General features: G+C 44.6%; 1 protein-coding gene across 1 annotated transcript in view; it reads left to right on the top strand.

The window, feature by feature from the left end:
- LOC142312617 (alpha-2-macroglobulin-like protein 1) overlaps nt 1-26,069 on the top strand; it is an 88,354-nt gene that overhangs the window by 45,530 nt on the left and 16,755 nt on the right. The window contains exons 16-27 of the mRNA XM_075351611.1: nt 5,182-5,356; nt 9,123-9,348; nt 12,724-12,850; nt 13,315-13,436; nt 14,568-14,628; nt 14,722-14,805; nt 17,250-17,426; nt 19,301-19,382; nt 20,423-20,579; nt 22,402-22,476; nt 23,436-23,598; nt 25,471-25,676. Of these exons, the coding sequence (XP_075207726.1) occupies nt 5,182-5,356; nt 9,123-9,348; nt 12,724-12,850; nt 13,315-13,436; nt 14,568-14,628; nt 14,722-14,805; nt 17,250-17,426; nt 19,301-19,382; nt 20,423-20,579; nt 22,402-22,476; nt 23,436-23,598; nt 25,471-25,676 (1,655 nt within the window). The remainder of the gene's footprint in view (nt 1-5,181; nt 5,357-9,122; nt 9,349-12,723; nt 12,851-13,314; nt 13,437-14,567; nt 14,629-14,721; nt 14,806-17,249; nt 17,427-19,300; nt 19,383-20,422; nt 20,580-22,401; nt 22,477-23,435; nt 23,599-25,470; nt 25,677-26,069) is intronic.

Below are 26,069 nucleotides of genomic sequence, written 5' to 3'. Positions count from 1 at the left end.
GTCCCTATGGGGGTCACCCAGGGAAGTTGCTGGTGCCTCTCTCCCCTTCGTTTTGGCCCGTTTGCTTGTAGCCTGGACCAGGACACTCCGGCAGCTTGCCTCCTGTGAACTATGGGCCCTAACTGTGGCTACGTGGCTGCGGACTCTGTAGTGTGGTCTTGGGGGTGTGAAGTGCCCCCTCAAGCAGGTTTGGCAAAGGAAAGGTGAATCTATCCCTGCACTGGGACCTGCTACCCGTTTGGGCCTGGTAACTCCCTGGCAGTCTCCTTACTTCCCACTCCGTTGCTCTCTCTTTAGCTGTGTGTGGATTTCAGGTAGCACTACTAGGTGACCGTTCTCCCCCGTCGGTAGTCACCGCGCGGACGCTGTTAGACTGCAACAGCTCCAGGGTCTGCTCCTCACGTCTGCTTTCCCTGAGCTGCACACTAAACTGACTCACTGTTCCCTCCTCTCCTGTTCTTGCCTACGTCACCTAGCAACCAGGCTCTCTACCACACCCCTTGAGTGGAGATGGAGGCTTCGCACCGGCTTCGCCCCCTCCTGGGATCCCCAGGGGTCCTCCCAAAGGTACATGTGTGAGACCTGATCACTATGCGCCTGTGTAGTCACACCTCGGTCAGCCTTCTGGATTACCTGTTTGTACTGTCCCCAGCATGGGTGCAGTACTCAGTGGTGCCTGACCAGGTCAGGGGCGCCACATTTGTAACTCTATTATCTGTTGCTCAGATCCTCTCAGCTGACCAAAGTAAAATGTGAAGCAACAAGCCTATAGAAGCCAAATGGTGACTTTTTTTTAATGAAATCCATCTGCATAAAGGATTTTTAGCCCCCAAACATGCATTTCAATTAAAAAAAAGTCCCAACGTAAATTTTTGGAGTCGTATAGACACTCTAAAGGAATACATTGAGTTGTTTACACGGCAGCCGTCACTCAATGGTTATACTTATTTTGTAATGTTACAATATGGAGGCTTGGACACGTTTTTTGATAACTATAATATTACGAGTTATTATGGCAACTAGATTTTGTAAGGGAACATTGATTTAGGGAACTAGTCTGATTGCCGTATGTGGAATTGAGAAGGAATTTTTCCCCAAATATGGGGCAATTACCACCTACTTCATGGGGGTTTTGCCTTTTCTTCTGTATCATCATATTAGACTATAGGTTAAAGGGAACCTGTCAGGTCCAATATGCACCCAGAACCACAAGCAGTTCTGGCTGTATATTGCTAATCCCTGCCTAACTGTCCCTGTATACACTAGTATAGATAAAGAGATCTATAGAAAAAGTATTTCTAAAGATCTTTTATCATATGCTAATGAGGTCAGGGACTAGTCCCAAGGGTGTTGCTTCCCTTGCTAATCGGCCCCATTAGCATGTTAGTACACCCCTGTGGGCGGGCTAACATGCTAATGAATGTGCAGTGTCAGAGGATGATCTCACTCACTCACCTCTCCGCCGCCATCGCTGGATTTTGGCTCAGTGCACATGGATCAGAAGTCCCCGGAGTTTTGGTCATGCGCACTATGAAGCCCGGGGTATGCGTCCCGGCTTCAAACTGAAGTAGTGCGCATGACCGAAACTCTGGGATCATGCGCACTGAGCCGAAATCCAGCGATGGCGGCGGAGAGGTGAGTGAGATCATCTTCTGACACTGCACATTCATTAGCATGTTAGCCCGCCCACAGGGGTGTACTAACATGCTAATGGGGCCGACTAGCCAAGAGAAGCAACACCCTTGGGACTAGTCCCTGCGCTCATTAGCATATCATTAAGGATCTTCAGAGATACTTTTGCTAAAGATCTCTTTATCTATGCTAGTGTATACAGGTTCGGCAGGGATTAGCAATAGGCACCCAGAACTGCTTGTGGTTCTGGGTGCATATTGGACTTGACAGGTTCCCTTTAAACTTAATGAACTTTTATATTTTTAACCCCTTCACGACCTTGGACGGATCTATCCGTCCAGGATCGTGTCCCGTTAAGCCCCGCCCCCTGCCGCGGGCAGGCGGCGTGGATCGGCACACATATCAGCTGTTTTCAACAGCTGACATGTGTGCCTGCTAGCCGCGGGTGGAATCGCTTCCACCCGCGGCCATTAACCCCTTAAATCTTGCTGCCAAAGTCTGGCAGCAAGATTTAAATGCACGCGGCCATGTTTGTTACTTACCGCCGCCCCCACCGGAAGTCACGTGTGTTATCACGTGACTATCGGTGGTTGCCATCGTAGCACAGGGTCATGTGATGACGCCTGCTGCTACGATGTTTCACTTTCATTTTCCCTCGGCCGAGAGCAGAGGGAAAACCAAAGTGACTGAATCTGCTGATTACAGCGGTATTGCTGTGATCAGCAGATAGCGATCAGCAATCGGATTGCTGATCGCTATAGCCCCCTAGGGGGACTAGTAAAATAAAAAAAAAAAGTAAAAAAAAAGTTTTAAAAAATAAAAAAAAAAACAAAAAACCTAAAAGTTCAAATCACCCCCCTTTCCCCCCATTGAAAATTAAAGGGTTAAAAAATAAATAAATATACACATATTTGGTATCGCCGCGTTCAGAAATGCCCGATCTATCAAAATATAAAATCAATTAATCTGATTGGTAAACGGCGTAGTCGCAAAAAAATTCCAAACGCCAAAATTACGTTTTTTGGTCGCCGCAAGTTTTACGCAAAATGCAATAACAGGCGATCAAAACGTAGCATCTGCGCAAAAGTGGTACCATTATAAACGTCAGCTCGAGACGCAAAAAATAAGCCATCACTGAGGCATAGATCCTTAAAAATAAGAACGCTACGTGTTTCGGAAAATGGCGCAAAACGTGCGCCACTTTTATTGGACAAACTTGTGAATTTTTTTTAACCCCTTAGATACAAGTAAACCTATACATGTTTGGTGTCTACAAACTCGCACCGACCTGAGGCATCACATAGATACCTCAGTTTTACCATATAGTGAACACGGTGAATAAAATATCCCAAAAACTATTGTACGATCACACTTTTTTTGCAATTTTTCCGCACTTGGAATTTTTTTGCCGTTTTCCAGTACACTATATGGTAAAACTTATGGTTTCATTTAAAAGTACAACTCGTCCCGCAAAAAACAAGCCCTCATATGGCAAGATTGATGGAAAAATAAAAATGTTACGCCTCTCAGAAGAAGGGGAGCAAAAAACAAAAACGCAAAAACGGAAAGTGCCCGGGGGCTGAAGGGGTTAAACCTCTAAAAACCATGAAATGTCTTCATGGAGGATAGAGCCAAATATATATCAAACACTGCCAATAGGATACTTGTGGCTGAAAGATATTGTATTGGCTTCAGTTATATTCTGGTCATTCATTGTATCTTTATTTAGTACTTTGAGTGCACAAGGGTGTAGTTAAAAAAAAAAAAAGCTGTGGATACGACAGGCTTATTAATATCCTGAAGGCTTGTTACAGACTCACTTACATCTGTACAGGAGGAAATTAACTGTAGTAGTACCAACCCTGTGGAGAGAAACATCTTTTATTTATTATATTTCCCCCATAAAAATGATTTTGTTGTGTTTTTAATGTTAATCCATACAGTTTACTAATATGTTTGCATTTACAAAGGTGCCCAGATTCAGAATAAGCAACATCCCCTTTCTTTCTCATGTCTCCCTTTTTATAGTATTAGGCTATGCGCACACTGAGTATTTGGTTGCTGTTTTCTACACCAAATCTACATCTCTTGGCAGAAAATAACGTGCGTTTTTGGTGCGTTTTTTTAAAGCGTTTTCTATGCATTCTATGGTGAAAAAAATGCTGCAAAAATCCTGAAAGAATTGACATGCTGCAGTTTGTTTTCTGCTACAAATCTGCAAAGGAAAAAAAGCAACATGTGCACAAAACTTCAGGAATCGCAGTCACTTTGATGGCATAAGGATTTGCATGCAGTTTTTTTACAAATCTGCACCAAAAACACATAAAAAAAGCTGCAAAAACATGATAACAACGCACTGTGTGAATTAGGCCTTATACTAACAGATTTTTGGTAACTGGAGGTGTTTATCAACATTTACAAAGAACCTGCAGGTAGGTAGAGAAGGCGGAGGAGAGCTACAATCTTCAGCAGGTGTAGAAAATTAGTAAATGAGAATTCCCGCTAATAATAATCTTTATATAGCGCTAATATACTATGTAGCACTTTACATACATCATCATCACTGTCCCCATTGGAGCTCACAATTTAAATTCCCTATCTGTATGTCTTTGGAGTGTTGGAGGAAACCGGAGAACCTGGCGGAAACTCACGCAAACACGGGGAGAACATACAAACTCGTTGCAAATTATGTCCTTCGTGTGATTGAATCCATTACCCCAGCTCTGCAAAGCAACAGTGCCAATCTCTGAGCCACTGTACAGTGCCAACCTCCGAGCCACCGTACAGTGCCAAGCACTGAGCCACCGTACGTTGCCAACCACCGAGCCACCGTACGTTGCCAACCACCGAGCCACCGTACAGTGCCAACCACCGAGCCACCGTACGGTGCCAACCACCGAGCCACCATACAGTGCCAACCACCGAGCCACCACACGGTGTCAACCACCGAGCCATCGTACCGTGCCAACCACAGAGCCACCGCACCGTGCCAACCACCAAGCCACCGTACCGTGCCAACCACAGAGCCACCATACAGTGCCAACCACCAAGCCACGATATGGTGCCAACCACAAGCCACCATACAGCGCCAACCACAGAGCCACCATACAGTGCCAACCACCGAGCCACTGTATAGTGCCAACCACTGAGCCATCGTATGGTGCAAACCACCCAGCCACCGTACAGTGCTAATCACTTAGCCACCGTGCCACCCTAATATTAAATACTGCTTTTTATATTTTCATGTAGTACTGATGAATGTAATAAAAAGTGCAAGTGGTTACAAGGTTTAGAACCCCTTTACCATTGATGTTTAACATAAATTTGCATATTTTTGCATTCCAATAGATGTGCTCATACATTTGATAACTCTTTGTAAGGTTCACGTCCATATAATCTTGTTGGTGGCCCGGGCTTGTTGTGGGATCTGCTTTGTAAAATTGATATTTTATTCTTTATGAAAGTTTACTAAGGTAGATGTTTTAGGCTGTGTACAAGAAAAAAATAATAATGCTTTTTTATTTTTAATTCTGATTATTGGTTTTGGAGGAATCGTGCCAGGAGGTATAGCACCGGGTGCAGGAATTGCGGCTGGTGCTGCGGGGATCGGTGCGGTTGGAGCAGTTCCTGGACTTGGCAATGTAATTCCAGATCCTCTAGAAAAAGTGGCAGTCACTAGAAAGTATTTCCCGGAGACTTGGATTTGGGAACTGACCCCTATTGGGTGAGTGTTGGTTAGAAATACAACGTTCAATAAAAATACATATATGCAATTGTATGGCAGTAATTTTAGATGTACACTATCGTCCAGAATAATTTTCACAGTGACATACTTTTTATATAGTAGTCTCTATTCCCCACCACCGAGGATTTGAAATAAAGCCGTAAAAATGTGATTATTAAGAGTGGCCTTTCACCTTTATAACAAGTAACAAGGGGTTTAATAGAAACGATGCACCAAAGGGAACCTGACAGGTGATACATGCTGCCCAAACCATGGGCAACCCTGGCGGATACAGACCGAAAATAGCCCCTGTGCAAAAGCAATATAAGGGCCATTTTCAGTGCAACAACTCATCAAAATGCCCAATTTCACCTGCTTTGGGCATAGAAATGGGCCCCCTTTACCTCATGGGCCTCTGGTTGCACCAATGATATTTCCGGCCTGGTGGACAGCATGTATCAGCCACTGGTGGGACGATCACAGTCATGTATGTTTGACTTTGAAAACACATACTTTTAATAGCCACCGGAGACTAGTCCTATAGGCGGGTGGTCTGCGGTTCTCCCTGCCCCCTGAGAGTGACTGACAAGCCTCTGTATATGTGCGTGTATGTGAAGAGGCTTGTCAGTCTTGGCGTAGTGTTGGGGCTCTTCTGCATTGATCAATTCAGTAGCTAAATTTCTCTTTATTCATATATTCATGGCAGTAATGCAGGTTCCATTTTTCACATTTCATTCTTACAAATAGCTATTGAATTTTTCATGTCAGTATTCACACAGCAGTTTCTGCTATTCCATGTATTCCCCTTCCATGGTCACTGGTGTGCATACCTTATCTCCCCATAGTGATGTTTTTTAGGTTTTTTGCACCCAGTTCAGACATAGAATGGAGTTCCAAACGTTATTCCTTAATGTTAGTAGTTTTTCGTTTGTGAACCCTCCCCACACACACCTATTGCCAATCCACATTATACGCATATATAGCCTGGGTCTCAGCGTCCCATACACGGTAAGTTTTTTAACTGCATGAGAGGACACACACAAGCTAGGGACCCCAACGTAGAGAAATACTTTGGCGTAGTGTTGGGGCTCTTCTGCATTGATCAATTCAGTAGCTAAATTTCTCTTTATTCATATATTCATGGCAGTAATGCAGGTTCCATTTTTCACATTTCATTCTTACAAATAGCTATTGAATTTGTCATGTCAGTATTCACACAGCAGTTTCTGCTATTCCATGTATTCCCCTTCCATAGTCACTGGTGTGCATACCTTATCTCCCCATAGTGATGTTTTTTAGGTTTTTTGCACCCAGTTCAGACATAGAATGGAGTTCCAAACGTTATTCCTTAATGTTAGGGCAGTGGAGAAGCCACCGGGGACCCGCCTATACGACTAGTCAATAGCATGATAATAGCGCATGTACCGCCCCACGGCCTCGGCTGCGACCGCCGAGCCGCTCGGATCCGTGCTCGTACTGCGGGCGGTGGCTCGAGCCTCTCACGGACCCGGGGGTCACGTCGCTCTGCAAGGGGGGAGGTTGGCGCTACGCGCGGGGAAAGCGGGGATGCCGGTGTTGGGGTGGTTTTCGTGACGCCACTCACGGGTTGTGGTGATATGGGACACCACCACTTTGGTGAAGATGGAGGGGCTCCCAGGAGAGATGGCAGGGCGCAGCTCGGTTGTTAACCCCTCCGTGGGTAGGGGCGGTGTGTCCCGGGGCCCGATAGCAGGGAGCTGCAGTGCGGGGGCGCAGTGCTGCGGTGCGGTGCGATGATGTTGTACTCACAATTAAGCCAATCAGAGTCTCTGGTAAACCAAACAAGTTATCGGACGGGCGGCCCACAGCCGGCTGCAGCACTGGACGGTGTGACAGGGTCCCCCTCTCTCCTGCACCTAGACTTCAGTGGACTACGGTGCCTAAGCATGGATGGTCCGCTCCCCGGCGGGTATGTCGCGGGAGCTCCGTTGCCCGCAGGCGCTGGCCCTCGGATTTCTGGCCTCTGGCGGTGGCTGTTATTCAGTTAGATTGGGCTGTGGCCTTCACTCGGGTCTTTGGTTGGGAAAGGACCCCGGAAGGTCCAGACCTCAATCAGTTAATTTGACTATGGTGGTGGCCTACGGCCTAGTCAGGGTCTGAGTACCCCTCCTGATGCTCCGGTAAACTGTTGGCTCCCCGATTCAGGTCCGGCGGGCTCCAACCCAGGCCCGGTCCCTAAGGTTCCACCGGTCGTGTTCCCGGTCTCCTGCAGGCGACCCCTGCCGTCTGCCTGCCTGACTGTATGGGGGTCCTAGGCTCCAACCCAGGCCCTGTGCAGAACTGTGTGTGTCACTCTCCACTGCTGTACTACAACTCAACTGTCTGTTTTCCTGCCTCAGGCCAGCAGACTCCTCGGTGGGCATGTCTTTCCACCTGACTCCACCCACCTGGTGTTCCTGTCTAACACTGAGGGAGGCAATCAGGTCTTGATTGACGGGTGTTACCTTCCTAGTGTGGGGAGGGGGTGTGTGGTGTGTGCATGACCTGTGACCCCTGGGTGGGCGTCACACGCATATTGCAGGTAAACAACAACATAGACCTTGATAAGAGGCATCGCTGAAACTTGCATTTTCAACCCCTACAGCACGTTGTCTTCATATTACATAGTAAAAACCTGCGGACAGTTTCCCATTAAGAACAGAAAGGCCAAAATAGACTTTGCCAGAAAATATCTAAAGAAAAAACCCCAAAACATCCCATTCTGTAACAAGATTCTATGGACAGATGAAATGAAAATTAGGTTGTGCCAGAATTAACTTGTACCAGAAGAGAATGAAGAAGGAATTAAAGAATAGGGCCATGGAACCCATAAGAACGAGCCTCAATTTGTATAAAGCAGGTGCTCTTGAGGTGCTCTAGTCTTGATATCTTTGGGACTGCCAGAGATGCCGAGTAGAGTTTTCAACTATTTCCACCAGTGCCTTAGGCAATGGAGTCATTCAAGAAGGGAGTATAGCCTGGTTCCTAGGTTCCAGAGCTCCATTCTTGGGATCGCTGGAGATTCCAGTGGTCGAGCCTCCAGGAGTCAGCAAGTCATTTCCTATTTTATGGAGTCAGAACCATCAGTTATTTTAGGAATCACCCTTAAAGTATAAAATAGAAAATTATTTAATGGTATTGTCAGTCACCTGACCTCAACCTGATGAAGCACAATAATAACTTTCCAATTGGTTTTTACGCAGGTCAGATTGGCTCACCACAGTTTCCAGAATATCTCCAAGTAGGTCAAGGATCTAAAATAAGTCTAGGCCTAATAAAACGGGGTTCAAACTTTCCTTCAATAAATTTGCCCCAGTAGGAATCTTTTGTGAAAATTAGCAAAACCAAAATTGGTCTATAGAAAACTAAAAGTTAGAAAATTGAAATTTTTCACCAAAAATGGTTTCCAAAGACAAAATAAAACTTCTTAACAAAAAGTTTGAGAATTATCTCTTGCTCCATTGCTTAAATAACTGGAAAAATTTTTACAAAAATGTACTTTTGTATCTTGAGGACCGATCTCATTCTTGTCCTATCTGCATTTTATAGTAGGATCTTAATTTTTAACCAAGAGACAAAGCCTACGGCTGTAACAGTTGCAAATAATGCAGAAATATCTTGTTAGTATTGTGTCATGATGATATGAAAAAAAAATATATATTGCATCCTGGGGCCATTGTAAATTTAGAGACCGCTGTTTGTGTAGTTTATGTCATTGGGTAACTGACCACTTTTTTTCTTGTTTCAGTAACTCCGGTATTACTGAGCTTCAGCACGTGGCTCCAGATACCATTACAGATTGGACGGCCGGAGCCATCTGTATGGGGCCAGAGGGGTTTGGCCTTTCACCCGCTGTGCCCCTTAGAGTTTTCCAGCCATTCTTCGTGGAGCTGGCCTTGCCGTACTCTGTGGTCCGGGGAGAGACCTTTACTCTGAAAGCCAATGTGTTTAATTACTTGAAGCAGTGTATCAAGGTGATCAAAGTCTATCTAGTTATTTCATCACGTATCACACACCTACTGATTGTGGTCATTTTGGAAAGAACCCTGCTTGACATTTTTGCCGAAGGGTCCCACATGCAGATACTTCTTACATTATTATTTGATACTCATTGGGTTGTATAGCCTTAGGGGTACTTTAAACTCTGCGACATCCCTAGCATCGGCTAGCTATGTCCAGCGCGATAGTACCCGCCCCCGTTGCACATGCGATTTCTTGTGATTGCTGCCGTAACGAACATTATCGCTACGGCAGCTTCACATGCACTTACCTGGTCGGTGACGTCGCTGTGACTGCCGAACAATCCCTCCTTCAAGGGGGAGGTGCGTTCGGCATCACAGCGACGTCACCGCAACGTCACTAAGCGGGCGGCCAATAGAAGCGGAGGGGCGGAGATGAGCGGGACGTAACATCCCACCCACCTCTTTCCTTCCGCATTGGCGACGGGACGCAGGTAAGGAGATGTTTTTTCGGTCCTGCGGCTTCACACACAGCGATGTGTGACGCCGCAGGAGCGACAAACAACATCGAATCAGCAAGAGGAGAGAGATGGAAATGAACGACGTAACACAGATCAACAATTTTTGACTGTTTCGCGCTCGTTCATCGTCGCTCCTAGGATTTGCACATTGCGATGTTGCTACTGGCGCCGGATGTGCGTCACAACAACCGTGGCCCCAACGATATTTCAGTAGCGATGTCGCAACGTGCAAAGTACCCCTTAGTGGTGATTTCGGCTAAAGTTTCAGGTATCGCACTCTCTTACGCCTGGGAGACACCTATCCAAAAACATAAAACAATTGTACCAGAAATGGGAACCAGCACGTGTGTGATTAAGAATAATACAAAAATTAGTTTGCGCCAAACTGTTTCTCTACAACTTACAGTTTTACAAAAATAGGAAGCCACAGGATGGAGACCAAAGTTTCCCTTAATGTTAGAAAGAATGACATAGCAATTTTTTATGGACATAAATTAATTTGCAGTTAATTTGCAGGTTCAAATAATTTTTGCAACTGGGCACATTACTTCAAAAGCTTGATAACTTGCTAATTAGGGCCTTGACTAGTCACAGGGGTGTTAATTCCCAAGACTAATTGGCTCTTTTACCATGCTATCAAGACCAGTGGGCGTGATAACATGATTCCCACTAGCCAGCTCCTGGAAATCTCGTGCATGCGCATGGCTCATTTCGTTCACGTCAGTGCGCCTCAGAAGCAGGGTGGACGCTTCCCGGCTTAATTAGGCGGACTGCGCATAACCAGGCGTTCAGAAGACGGCTCACGTACATGTCATCTGAACTGCTGGTCATGTGGGGTGCACCTAATGAAGCCAGGAAGCATACAAAGCTTCAAAGGCACACTTATGAGGCCGAAATGAGCTGTGTGCATGAGTGAAATTTCCAGGAGCTGGTGGTGACGGCGACTCATGGAAATCATGTTATTGTACCACCCCGCTCTCAGCAGCTGACGCTGCTCGGATCCGGACCTTCTGTGGGTGGCTCGAGGGTCTCCGGAACCGAGGGTCTCGCGGTCACTTCAATTGAAAAGGGGGTAATGGTGTATGGGATTTTGGAAAGTTTGTACGTGACACCACCCACGGTATGTGGTAAATGGGGTACCACTGCTGCCGTTGAGGGGACTTCCGGGGGCGTTCAGCTGGCAGCTGGATGTTATTAGCCCTCCGTGGGTAGGGATGGATGCCCCGGGGCCCAGTGGGAGTTGTGGTGGTGGCAGGGATTGCAGGGAGCAGGAAACTCACAGTTTGGTTGTCCTGGTGTTGGATGAGACTGCTTTCATGTGTAGGGTCAGGAAACAAAGAGTCCAACACTTAACCAGAAATTGCCAGTGTCCGTAGGCCTTTGGCACGGGGTGTTCGGATCCCACACACGGTAGAAGAAGCAGGGCCCTCTCCCTCTCTCCTGCACTCCAGCTAAGAGTCACCTTCTCTGTTTCAGATGGGGGAAGTCCTCTCTTTGCACAAGTCCGAGGTCCCTTGCACACTACCGGCGGGCCACTACCCTGTCCCGGTCCACTACAGGTTCCCCTGAACCTACTCTCCACTTCAGCTCCAAGACTTCTGTGTTCTCTGGCTTCACTTCCCCTGCAGCACAGGGGCTACAACCCTGTCTGCACTCCTCTCCCTCCTTCCACCAACTGACTCAACTCCTCCCCTCCTACTCCTTTTGTTTGTTGGGGGGGGTGCTGCTGCTTCACTGTACCAGTGTGGGATCAGGTGGTACCAAGGAGGTTTAACTCTTTCTGTGACTACCTGGATTTGCCAGGGAGTCACATTTTCATGCCCCCACAGAAACAGGGCTGACTAGTCTGGGGAACTAAGCCCTCTTCGACTAGTTGAGACCCTAATTAGCATAGGGACAGGTCTTGTTAGAGGTGGAATTTGGTCATACAGGCATGATTTCTGCTGGGTTGCAGGGCATAGGGGACCTGACAGGTTCCCTTTAATAAAGTTACATTGCTTAACATCCATACGCTGACGTTTTGTCCAATACTTAGAGAATCATTATCAGGGAATGCTCTCTGTTCTCTCTGACCATTCTGCTCTCTGTTTGCTCTGTTCTGTTTTCTCTGCTCTCTGTTTTCTCTGCTCATTCTGCTGTCTGATTCTTCTCCCTGTTTGCTCTGCTCTCTGTTTTCTCTGTTTGCTCTGCTCTCTGTTTGTTCTGCTCTGTTTTCTCTACTCTCTTGTTTGCTTTGCTCATTCTGCTCTCTGATCCTTCTTCCTGTATATTCTGCTCTCTTTTTTCTCTGTTTGCTCTGCTCTCTATTTGTTCTGCCCTGTTTTCTCTGCTCTCTGTTTGCTCTGCTCCTTCTGCTCTCTGCTACTTCTCCGATTGCTCTGCTCTGTTTTCTCTGCTTGCTCTGGTTTCTGCTCCTTCTCCTGCACTGTTTTCCTTTTCTTCACTTGTTATTTCTCCAGCCGCTGTACTGAGCAAGCTCTACCCACTCTCCTGATTGGCTGTTATCCTCCTGGCATCACTCACAGCTCTCCAACTAGAAGAAGATGCTACCCGGCCACTCCCTGCCCTTCAGCAGAGGTCACGCACAGTGTGCAATGTGGGCATGTCTGTATTTCTGTTGCGGCCAGCCTGCAGATATACAAATAGTGCCAGCCTATAGAGGCCTTAATGAGCTTCTTGGTGACCGGACCTGGGGGCATATGCCTCCTTTGCCCAGCCCGCCCCTGATTATTAGACTTATGGTTCTCATGACTTTACAAACTTTCACCTCTTGGAATTTTGTTTTGTTATCTCAAGATGCCGATTGTGTGTACAGTGCAGATATTATGTTGAAATCATTGATACTCATTGATCCTTTTTTTTCGGGCAGGTCCAAACCACTTTGTTACCTTCTCTCGAGCTAGAACTGGAGGCCTGCCCCGATTGTCAGTACAGCAGCTGTCTGTGTGCGGAGGAAAGTAAAACATTTAGCTGGAACGTTAAAGCTTCTAAACTAGGTAAAGTAAGAACTAAACCAAGTGAAGTGTAGAACTTGGCTAAAATAAATAAGACAAAACAACTACTGTACTTAGTAGATTTATTTTTTTATCTGCAACGGATATGCGTTGACATCAGTAGGCCAGCATACAATATGGCATCAAGGTTTCCATTAATTCTCCGCTTTTTTTTATGCATCTATATGGAAACTCGAGCTAGGGGAAAGGACTATAATAAATCATATTCTATTTCCATAACCTATTCAGTGGTTCAAATTGTTTTTGGAGTCTGTAAGATGAAAAAAATATTCCCTTATCTGGAGAAAACACTTAATCATATGACTTCTTAAGTCCTCAGCTTTATTAATTTTCCATTATATACACAAGAGATGAAAGCGGATCCCAAAAATAAGGAATTTAAAAGTGGCCAATGTGAAAACTGCAATATTTCAAGATTTCTATTTGTGTCTCCTACCATCTTCTAGGGGAGGTGAACATCACTGTGAGGACGGAAGCTGTGAACACCCCAGATCTGTGTAATAATGAGGTTCCCCTTGTTCCTACACAGGGAAATGCTGACACAGTGATAAAGCCACTCATTGTAAAGGTGAGAACCTCAATTTCCCCATTTGTTAGAAATCTTTGAAGTGAAACCTACTTCTATTGTTTGTGGCATAATTTTTTGGGAATAGCCAGGTCCCTTGCTTCCCATACACAGCAGGTTTCAACCGCACATAGAGGTAACATTTGGTTACGTACCCATGCACACAAGCAGGTTTTAACCGCATATAGAGGTAACATTTGGTTAGGGACCCCATAAATAAGAGATTACCGTGAAGTTGGTTATGGGGCAGTAATTAATTGATCAATACATTAGCTAAATCTTTTTTTCAAATAATCCTCAGCAGTTATGCAATGTCACATTTAAAAACAAAAAATCCATTTTTCATATGGCTATTTGTATTTTTCATTCCTTATGTATTATAAAGCAGTTATGCTTGTTCATATTTCTCTGAATTTGGTGTGCAGCTTTCACTTCATATAGATTGAAATTCAGCCCTGGCATTTGGAAACACTCAGGCCCATGCTGTATCAGCTCCTATATCCTTTGATGGTCCAGCTCACAGCCCCATTAGCTTTTGATGATCCACTTCCCAGCCACTATATCCTTTGATGGTCCACCTCACAGCCTCTATATCCTTTGATGGTTCACCTCACAGCCCCTATATCCTTTGATGGTCCACCTCATAGCTCCTATAAATATAGTGGTTCAACTCACAACCGCATTATAGTATTATGGTCCACCTTACAGCCCCCCCAAAATATAAAATCCTTCTATATATTCACTTCATCCAGACTACTCATCCTCCGCAGCGTCCATTTCTTCTTGTATCCCAGTCTCGCAGTGAACGCTGACGGCGTGATGTAATGACGTCATCGCACCACCAACATCCCTTGCTTGGTGCTGGTCTTGAGCAGGCTGCGTACAGAAGGGAAGCGCTGCTAGGGTAAGTGATAGAGCGTGTGGCTCTATATCAGTATGGACAAGGTAGCCCATGACCTGACTGGCCCTTCCGGCATTATTAATGTAATATATAGGGGCTGTGTGGTGAATCATCATAGTATATGGGGGCTGTAAGGTGGTCCATCATAGCATATAGGGGTCAGTCCAGCCCTGCTATCACATGTGACCATCTAACCAGAATAGGTCATCATTGCTCTTTCTTTGGATCTATAGCCAGGTGGGGTGTTGGTGGAAAAGTCTCACAACGCTATGATCTGCACTCAAGCAAGGCAAGGTAAACATCATCATTATCTTACTATTGAAAAAGTAGATTGTTTAGTATGACACATAATGCTCCTTTAACTTGATAATTGTCTTTGTTCTATAGAAAGCTCTAAAACAGAGAACATCTCGCTAAAGCTACCTGCAAATATTCTTAAAGATTCTGAGAGAGCTTATGTGACTGTCGTGGGTAAGACAAGATTTTCATTATTACACTATATTATAGGTTTACTGAAGCATATACCCAAAAGTTTACTGTAAAGGGACAACTCCATTAAATGCTTTATTTGTGAAGCATTATAAATGAGTAGTTTTATATGCAGTTCAGCTTTATTTCTAAATGTTTTACTTACATCATTTACATCTACATATATAATTAATAGCTTATTAACTTCTACCTTATAAACTGCTACCTAATTTTATTTCTGTACTTGTAATTCAGTGGGATGCAGCAGCTGCTCCTTGATGCTTCTTCTCCTTTCTGGGGATCAGGGGGCATGGCCTGTTCCCTTTTGTTAGTAATAGCCAGCCCCCTGATAATATCTGCTTCGATTCTGGAAGAGAGCAGGGGGCGTGGTAGGGACATGGCCAAACCCCCTGTTCTCTAACAGCAGTAAAGCAGCTATTATCAGGGGACTGGTCATTGCTAACAGCATAGAGCAGATCACATCCCCTAATATGTGATGTAACATCCCAGAGGGGAGGAGGAGCAGTGAAGAGCAGCTACTGTCACACTAAATTACAGGTACAGAAACAGCACAGTGCATATCTTCTTTATACAGTATTTTGAGGACAGGGCTAGTAGAAAGATTTTTTATCTCCCCAGGCTACCCCTTTAAAGGGAATATGTCAGCAGGTGTTTGCTACTGTTTGTAATCTGAATACAGCATGCTTTGGGGTTAAAACACAGATTTCAGCATTATTTTACTGTTGTTTACTTGCATTAATTTCTTAGCACCAGGAGTTTATCATTACTCAGACTACATGGCACACGAGCAATGGTCTGACCATGCCATTCCTGTGATAAGCAACTCACTGTCTATAGACAATGTAAATACAGAGCCTGGTGTGGGCAGGGGTAGCTTTCATATGTCTGCTACATGCTAAATCTAAAAATCTGATTGTGCTAGAATCGCTGCACCCAGTAAACTACCGTATTTTTTTGCTTTATAAGACGCACCTGATTATAAAACGCACCCCCAAATTTGGTGAAGGAATAGATAATGTTTTTTTAATAAATAGGGTCCGTCTTATAATGCCAGTGTCCGTCTAACAAATCATATAGAGTATATGTCCCTCATAGCCCCCCATCCTAAAATTAGCCCCCTTAATCTGGATATGGCCATCTTATATTGAATATAGCCCCCTTGTGCTGGCACACGTCCCCCAGTGATGCCACATGTCCCCTATTGCTGGCACACATCCCCTATGGCTGGCACACGTCCTCTATTGCTGGCACATGGCCCCTATGGCTGGCACATGGCCCCCTGTGGCTGGCACATGACCCCCTGTGGCTGGCACATGGCCCCCTGTGGCTGGCACACATCACCCTGTGTTAGATATCACCCCCATGCTGCTGCTTTTAGTAAAATTAACTCTTTCCTTACCTTCTCCACCACTGTCCTCCCTCGTGTCTCCCTCCGTGGGGTTGAGCTCTGGCCTCCTGCACTTCCTGGTTCTCGGTGCCGGTCATGTAAGCAGAGTGACATCTCTGTGTGCATGATCACAGCAGCAGGAGGGAGACCGGGGAGACACGCTGGAGGAGGTAAGTAAAGAGTTTTTTATTTTACTATGTGCAGCAGCATGGGGGCCATATCTAACACGGGGGGGCATGTGCCATCAAAGGGGAGCACGGGCACATATAATATGCGCCGCTCCCCCAGCCCATCGCCGCGGTGCGGTTTCAGCACCACGGTGATGGACAGTGGCAGTGCATATTATATGAGCGGGATCAGGAAATCACCCGCTGCAGCCTTCACCAGCCTCTACCAGCCTCTCTCAGCCTCCAGCACCGCTCCAGAGCGGCCCCCACCTCCCCAGGATCCTGCAGTATATAATCTGTATATTCGGATTATAAGACGCACCCCCTACTTTCCCCCAAAATTTGGGGGAACAAAAGTGCATCTTATAAAGCGAAAAATACGGTAAGTAATACATCATTGGATTCAGGGTGTGGTCTCAGATGAGGTAGCAAAAACCAGCTGACAGATCCTCTTTAAAAGCAGTCCTAATTTTTGTTGTATACTTTGCTTTTAAAATGAACCAAGTTTTCTCTTCTATTCATAAAACTAAGGCTAACCTCACATCGGTGGTATTTTGCTGCAAAGCCAAATCCGTTACAAATGCGTTTCAGTTCCTGTAATTTCCTATTGGAATCGCGGCAAGATGCGGTCACATGCGGTTGCGTTTGTCATACACAACCGCATGTGACCGCATCTTGCCGTGATTCCATTGGAAATGAATGGAACTGAAACGCATTTGTAACGGATCCGGCTTTGCGGCAAAATACCACTGATGTGAGGTGAGCCTTAATTATACATTTTCTAACTTACACTTTTAATAATTCTGTAATTCAGATTTTTTTGTTACTTAAATATTGTATTAAAATTACTGATGAATCTTTTTTTCCTATAGGAGATATGATGGGTACAACCCTCGAGCACTTGGACCATCTCCTGACCATGCCTTCTGGTTGTGGTGAACAAAATATGGTTCGTTTTGCCCCAAATATTTTTGCGCTGCAATATCTGGAGAAGACTAATCAGCTGAGGAGTGAAATTAAGAGAAAAGCCACCAACTACATGAAGAATGGTGAGACGGGAAGGATTTCACTGCTCATTAGTTACAGAACTGGATGTGACTTGTGCACTTTGGTTACTCAACTGAAGACAATTCCCCATACAATTCTTCGATCACATAATTCTGTTCCCCTTTCTTTTTAGCTTTCAATTAAATGATATTACTTACTGACTCAGACCTTATCGATATGGTCACAGCCAGTGTGTATAAGGAATAGGGTAGGAAAGTCTAACACACGAAGCCACAAGCCGTTAAAAGAAATTGGCTCCTAGTCTTGGTTACAGATTGAGGTCATAAAACAGATAAATACAAAAAGGATGATAATAAACATAAAGCAAGGAATTCTGAAATTTACACTTCTTTTTTATGGTTCTTATTTGCTGCCTGTAACGCTGGCCGCCAGAGATGGTACTGTGGCAAGCAAAAGTGGACAAACTGGACCACAGGGGGAACCCGCGCTTGCCCTTGGTGGGAGGGGCTTGACTTAGCGCCCACCACAAAGTGAATGGCAGATGCCACTCCCAGGGCAAAGACCGAGACTGTGGCAGCTGACCCCCCCCGGGCAAAGATTGGCAGGCACAGTCATTAGTGTAGCATGTGGAGTCGGGATGGCGGAGGATGACAGTACAGCCAAGATGGATGGACAGAGTCACTCGTGCTACAGGGAACATGAGGTCAGCTGAGGCATATGGCATGGCCAGGGAGGACGGACAGAGTCAATATTATGGCGGAGTCCACCAGGATAGATGAGGCAAATGACATGGCCAGGGCGAACGGGCACAGACACTAGAATGACTGAGTCCTCTGAGGCAGCTGAGGCAGATGGCATGGCTAGGCAAGACAGACACAAGGTTACTCATAGGTCCACGTATCAGGCAAGGGACACTGTACATTGGCCAGAATCTGCACAGCGGACCTGACAACTAGCTGGCCAGGGAACGAACCTCTAACTAATTCACCACGTTAATCAGGCACCTCCCCTAGTGGGAGAGGGCCTTAAGTAACCAGCACCTCACAGCAATAGGCTGAGAGACACTTCTAGGCACTGATGTGCTGGCCCTTTAACAGGAGGGCAGCAGTGCACGTGCACACCCTAGGAGTACTCCCGGAGGGCCTGTGCACGGGAGGGGGAAGCAGGAAGTACCCATGTGAAGCACCACGGGGAAGTTGGGCTGTGTGGTGAGAGCCGGTTGCAGCGGTGAGTAAGAGCACATCCCTGCAGAGAAGGGGTGGAGGAGCGCAGGGTCGCCAGCGCTACACTGCCTTTATGTTATATCATTATTTTGACGAATATTAAACTGAGATGGTAGGAATTTGTTAAACTCCTGTGAAAGGGATATTCCCATCTGCAAGTTCCTATCCCATTATGTAGTGGGTGTGATAATATTATTAGCAAATACCTCGAACTAGAAATGTAGTATAGTTCTCCTGATTCACTATGTCACTTACAATTAGTTGGTAGGAAAAGGATGGCACCTCCTGTCAGTGTGTCAACAAGATATTGGGGTGCACTTTTTTTTCTGTATAGTGCTACTGATGAAGGTCCAAATAGGACCGAAAACGTTATAAAGCACATAAATAAATCTTCATGCAAAGCATTTTGGGAGTGCCTTGTCTACTTTTCACTTACAATTAGTTGCTCGTGATCGTAACCATAAAATAGCTAAGATGCAATGCCCTGCCCATGAGGAGAACTATACTACATTTCTAATTGAAGTTATTTGCTAATATTCTTATTATTGTACCTACTACATATTGGGATAAGATCTTGGAGATTGGAATATCCTTTAAGCTTAATAGGGTAAGACAATTTCATGTCCAAATTGCAAATTTAAGAATTTTGTTTTTATTTGCTATTTCCTGTAGTAAGTTCGCTGTTTTTACAGGGTACCAGAGGCAGCTGTTATATAAACGTGATGATGGGTCATACAGTGCATATGGTAAAAGTGACCCTGAAGGAAATATGTGGTGAGTATCCTGAAATAGTTGGAGATCAGTAAAACTGAATGGATAACTGACAGGTCTTATTGGGTTGGAACCTGTGCAATCCCAGTGAGTTAGCGCCCTTGTTAGGGGCATGAAACCTTTGTGGTATTGAGGTTTTACTTCTACATCCTATAGCTATAGATTGCTTCTATGTGTATGGCACTGCTACTATGACACCGTAATTATATCACAGTGGTTGCACTATTGTATTGTTTTTATATTGCAATATTATTTAGTCAGTATGGGTATTTGAGCACCACATGGGACTTATAATTGGGCACTGTTTGGTTACTTGAGCAGTGTTAAATAAGCCACCATATAGGAGGTTTCTACAAGCCACAATCATTATGAGGTATTACCAGGTTTTATCGATTTCCTGGCTCTTGGGAGGCACAGTTAGCACAAATCATAACACTAATGGTTAGAGATGAGCAAATCTTTCAAAGTTCGGGTCACCGCAGCCCCACTGTTTTGGCATAGCCATTAGCTTCTCAACTATTGACATAAGAAATATTGAGATGGATGAGAGACAGGGGTAGGGCTGGTGCTCCCAAACCTTGCCAATACAGACAAGACACAAGTTGGAGACCCATCTTGCAGCCTTGATATTTAAAAATATTTCAGGCACACAGCAAGACAGTGGCATCAATTGCCCCCCTCTCCATTTCCCTATAGTGTCTTTGCACAGCAGTGAGGTATGGTCCATGCAAAACACAGGATGTGGCCTGGCATTTCCATTTTAAAAATTAAGAGGTGGATCAGTGACAGGATTAGGCCTCTTGCTCCCATACCCCTGCCAGTACAGACAAGACACAACTTTTAGACCCATCTTAGAGTCTTGATATTTAAAAACGTTTCAAGCAGACAGCAGGACAGCGGCATCAATTGCCCCTCAGACACTGTATTATTGCTTGTATAATTGCATGAGGGGGAATCTACTGGGTATATGGCACCAAATGTTAGAGCAGCTCTGATAGCAATCACATCACATTTTTACTTACCATCATCTCTCTTCTTTTAAGGCTGACTGCTTTTGTCGTGAAGTCGTTCAGTAAATCAAAACCTTACATTTCTATTGATGACATTCAGCTCAGTGCTTCTTATTCTTGGTTAACTAGAAACCGATTCTACACTGGCTGTTTCCGAAATGTGGGCAAACTGTTCCATACGTCCATGAAGGTAGGGTTATTTCTTTGTTCTATTGTGATCTAGACAATATAGATAGCATAGAAAAAAAGACCTGGAGATCAAAATGGGGCCAGACTTCTTTGGTTGATAGACAGCACCACAACACATCTTCTCAGGAAATAAAGTCCTACTGAAGCGGAGGCAAAGGTACCACCGTTAGGCATGTTCATGTCACACACGGACTTGGGGAAGGTCCGGCATGGGGCAAGACACACAACAAACGGGTTTCTCCACAATAAACAAGTTGTACACCGGGGACTCTTAAACAATGGTGGACCCTGGTGCTGGGAGAGGGATGAAGGGACACCTCCCGCACTCCTAGCTAGTCCCCATACAGGTTCCTCACCTGTCACCAAGCAGGATACCTGAAGCCCTGAGCCACTCTGCAGTAATCTCTGACTAGTGAGCTAGCAGGTGAGGATTGCTAGTCCTACCGCTGCACTAATACAACATGAAGGTGAAGGTACAGCGGACAGGGGTAATAATCAGACATTAAAGCCCAGCTTCATGGCTGCAGTCAGACACCAGAACTGCAGCTTACACTGCTTCACAGCAACAAGGTCTACAACAGCTCCTTCCACCTCAAGGTCTAGCTTCAGAATGAATCAGAATACCCAGCACCCTCTACTAGGAGATGTGACCATATATAGGAGAAGGGAGTGGTCACCAACCAAAAACACCTGAGGCCTGAAGTCAGAAGCTGCTGGAAAGCAAAACTGACATTAACCCTTTCACCACCAAAGGAAAGTAAATATGTGTAACTTGAGAAATCTCATATGGCAAAGAGAGACTCTTGCCTAGATCCTGTCACAAGTCTCTAGTAACAGAGAGACAGCTGTGACAGTTCAATTACGGTACAAGAGGTCAGGGTGCAGAAACAAAGGAATCGCTTTATTAATGTACAGGAAATATATGTGTTAACCAAGGGTGAAGTATAGCACAGTTAACAAACACTGCAGATTCTAGCCGGACTTGCCAAACCTGTGTCGTCCCAATTCTTACAAGGATCAATACAATGGTAAACTTTAAAAGGAGAATCTACTTAAGACGGTGGTGCCCTAACAACCTGACTAGCCTCTACTAAATGGGCCGTGCAGCTACCACGCTCTTACTCATGAAGCCTACGTTAATCCCTATCGGGTGTGCACACCGTTAAAGGATTCACAGTATTGTTGCAGGGGAACAAGTCCACTCCTGAGAGCACGATGCTCGGATGGCCCGTTGGTGCGCATTTTCCATCCCATTGAATCGCCAACCTCAGGAGCTTGCTCCACTGGTACTCGATGGCTACCAGGGCTCAGCTACTGTCCGGATCACAGTCATTCTCTCTTATAAACCGGCACTGCGCTTCTCACCCAACCTCCGTTCTTAGACACTTCTCCATCGACGTCTCCTCTCTCATTCGACCTGACTTCTCCTGTTCGCACCGTAAACTCTACTCCTGCTCTTTCTCAAATTCCCACACTTTTGGGCAGGGTTAGTCCAACTACACAGTTCCAAGGGGAGCCCCGACTCTGCCAGCTAGTCCACAAAACATAGAACACCTGGGAGCACCAACTCTTAAAGTCACATTACTTGTTGTCCATTTTTCTTTCAGTTGTCATATGATCCTACGGCAATATGACAACCGAAAGAAATATGAATATGGCAATAAGAATGGCCATATTCTTATTGCCATGTGTGCCAACACTATGAGACTTATGTGGAAGAAAGTATTTCACTACATTACATGTTCCCAGAACTTTACAGCTAATATGTATCCAAACAACAATATATCCACTGTTGTTATGCTGAAATATCACTTATGTTACAGGGGGGTGTTGAAGATGATGTGTCCCTTTCCGCTTATGTTACAATAGCACTGCTGGAGGCAGGAAAACCTCCACAAGTAAGTAATCAACTGCAAAAATGAAGTACGGATTAACGTAGTATGTTCATTTTAGGTCATGTTTGACATTGATGCAAACTGCACATGCAGGACTAGGCTAAAGAATTGTAGACCGGGCTATTCCCCAAGACTCATGTTTCCTAGAAGGATTTCAAGAGCTAGTCCTCCAATAGAAACCTGAGCGTTCTGCCTGTTAACAGAGATAATTGTGTAAAAATGGTGCCAGGTTGGCTTTAGTTATGCTCATGGCAAGATTGGCAATGTGCATGGAGATGGTGGGAGTCCTGCCCCTGAAGACACAAGCATATCATGTATAGAATGTATATAACAGGATTGCTATGTAAAAATGCAAATGTAAAGAGTAGGATTGCTATGTAGGATATGGTAGGAAATGTCGCCATCTAGTGGCTGGTTTAGATGAAGTTTGTAGCAATAGGTGACAGTAGGGATAAGCAATAGTTAAGTTGTGGGATCAGCCACTGACAATGGAGCTACTCTGTAGGAGGAAAGGGCAGACAAGTGTGGTGACAAGTGCAAGTTGTGTGGAATACAGAGGTCACAGCTAGTGGGTGATTGTGACAACGACAGTCATAATATTCAGTGGACAGAGAGAATAGAGCTACCGGGCAGGATTCAAGAAGTTGTGACTTAAATAGAACTAGCTCCTTCCCCCTATAAGGCACTCCAGACCCCGGACTCAAACAGACTCTTCTGTTGTTGGGTTGTCTCCAATAATACAAGTCCTCAGGACTCAGGAGGACATTCAGAGTAGACCTGGGTGAACAAGTACTGACGTTAGTCTGGCTGAATGGTCGGTGTACTCCGGTAGACGGTAGTGAACGAGTTCCTGTGAGTGGGAAGCCAACCTCTAAGCTGATGGGAAACTTTGTCATATTTATTTTCTTCTTGCTACTAAATGGAAAATAATCACACGTTAATTGAGTGTATTTGTCTTCCAGGATCCTCTTGTTAGAGATTCGGTTTTATGCCTGCAACAATTGGCTTTGAATGTTAATAATATGTACACCCAAGCGTTACTTGCATATACGTTCACGCTATATGGAGACACTTATTACAGGAGGATCTTATTGGATAGACTGGAGCAGAAAGCTGTGAAAAAAGGTACGATTGTTGACAATTTTTTAACAATTAAACCCACTGTCTTGGCTTAATAGGCAGCCCCCACCACCATGATAACTCCTCCTCCAGTTCACCGAGGGATCACCTTCCCCTGACAATCACCTTAAGTAGTATCGATACAGTCACTAGTGATATTCAATTTCTGGAATCATAGTTATCTCTGATCCCAGCAGTTGTGGTAGAAGGAATTACTGCCGTAACAAACACTCACTGTCACTCGGAGTTTTGCTCAAAACCCGCCAAGTGCCATGGTGGCATCAAATGATGTTCCCACTACAGATTCTGGCACCCCACACTATGGTTATTCTGGTGTTTCTGAGATATATAGGCAGGTTCGGGCGTCAACCAGCTGTGTGCTCATTACAGAGTTGAACTCTGCTAGCCTGCTGGTTACTTCTGGGATCACATGTTGTTGGAAACCTATCACAGTTAGTCCCGCCTTTTTAAGCTGATAGAAGCTGTCTTCCCACGCCGACTATAGTCTTATGCTGTGTTGGTCTATGTGTTGTTGTGTCCCAGTCTTGCTGGTGATTGTGTTGCTTTGTACCTGTTGTTGCAGAGAATCTCATTGTCTTGTTTTCTCCCTGCTCTAATTTTCCTCCTTACCTCTTATTGTCTTATACCTGTGTGAGCGTGCTATGAGATAGAGTTTTGGTTTCCCCTGTTTATCTATCTCTGTTAGTGTAATCATACCTCTGTCCCAGCCCTCCCCTGACTTGGGGGGAGGGGCTATAAGTTCAGGGCTGGTCAGGATCAGGGCCAGGAAGGCAGCTCAGACATCCTCACCTTCAGAGGTAACTCTGAGGTAAGGGATAGCTAGGGACCTCAATCCAGAGAGCCAGTCTTGGAGCCCATGTCCCCTGCGCTCTCCCCATTCACTATGATACTCAAGTATGAGAGATATTTCGGTCATTGTTCACAAACGGGTTAAGCAACAGGTTAAAGGTATATTCTGTAAATTTAAATCCAGAGGCCAATGCTTCAATGGACATGGCTGACAATCAGTTTTTCCCAATACAAAAGTAAATGAATATATTTGGTATCACCCTGTCCATAAAGTCTGATCCATGAGCAAAAATATAAAATTATAAGATAAATCACATAATGCAAAAAAAAAAAAATGGAATGCTATTTTTTGGTCCCACATAAAAATGCCATAAAAAAGATAAAAAAAATTGTATGTACCCCAAAATTATATCAATTAAATCAATAAAAATGCAACCTTGCCATGCAAAAAAATCAGCCCTACGTCTTTAAAAATGACTACACAAACCATTCTGTTTACAATGTTTTTTCTGTGTAGGTTTTTTGTTATTTTTTAAACGATACAAATTTGGTGTTTTCGTAATCATACTAACAAATAAACAGACACTTCCTAACAGACAAGTGTGAACAGGTGTATACTGAATATGAAATAAACTAACAAAGAAACAGCTGCACTCTGTGAAGATATACAGACATTGAATATAGGAACTTGGACATGTATTACTGCTAAGGAAATAAATTTTAAACTATTCTTTTTATACCCCAAGTGTCTCAATTTTTTTAATTTATTTCCTTATGAGTAATGCATGTCCAAGTTCCTATATTGAATGTCTGTATATCTTATCGTCTCAGAGTGCAGCTGATTATTTGTTAGTTTATTTCATGTTTAGTTTGCACCTGTTCACACTTGTCTGTTAGGAAGTGGTGTCAGTATTTTTCTTTTTTCTGTAATCATACTGACCTGCAGAATTATTTTGCCAAATCATTTTTACTGCATAATGAAAGTCAGAAAAGCAAACCCAAAATTTAATGCTGTGTGTCTTATTTGCTTTTTTTTCTGTGCTCTTTTTACTATGCCTATTGATAAAGATGGACAACTATATTGGCAACCAAAACCCCAACCTGTGTCTAATGAGCCATTTTGGCAACGGGCTTCATCTACGGAGGTGGAACTGACATCTTACGTCCTCCTGGCTCTGCTCTCAGCTACTACTAAGGACCTGTTCCATGCGGCACAGATTGTGAGCTGGCTGAGCAAGCAACAAAATGCTTTCGGAGGATTTTCGTCTACTCAGGTAAAGTTTTTTACACTCTTTAAACACTATGAATAAATTATTTGTAACCTGGTTTTGGCTCTGAGGTCAGAGGTGGACATACAGTTGTGCTCAAACGTTTACACACCCTGGCAGATTTTTTTTGCTTTCTTGGCCTTTTTTCAGAGAATATGAATGATAACACAAATACTTTTTTCCCACTCATGGTTAGTGGTTGGTTTTTCTCATTTTAAATCATAATGACAACCGAAAACATCCAAACGACCCTGATCAAAACTTCACATACCCTGGTGATTTTGGCCTGACAACATGCACAGAAATAGATAGAAATGGGTTTGAATGTGTAATATAGGTAACATTCTCACCTGTGACCTGTTTGCTTGTAATCAGTGTGTGTGTGTGTGTGTGTGTATG

This window comes from Anomaloglossus baeobatrachus, chromosome 5 (genome assembly GCF_048569485.1).
Source record: "Anomaloglossus baeobatrachus isolate aAnoBae1 chromosome 5, aAnoBae1.hap1, whole genome shotgun sequence".
Lineage (NCBI taxonomy): Eukaryota > Metazoa > Chordata > Amphibia > Anura > Aromobatidae > Anomaloglossus > Anomaloglossus baeobatrachus.
The sequence above is the reverse complement of the archived record's forward strand: the minus strand, read 5'-3'. Positions and strand labels throughout refer to the sequence as shown.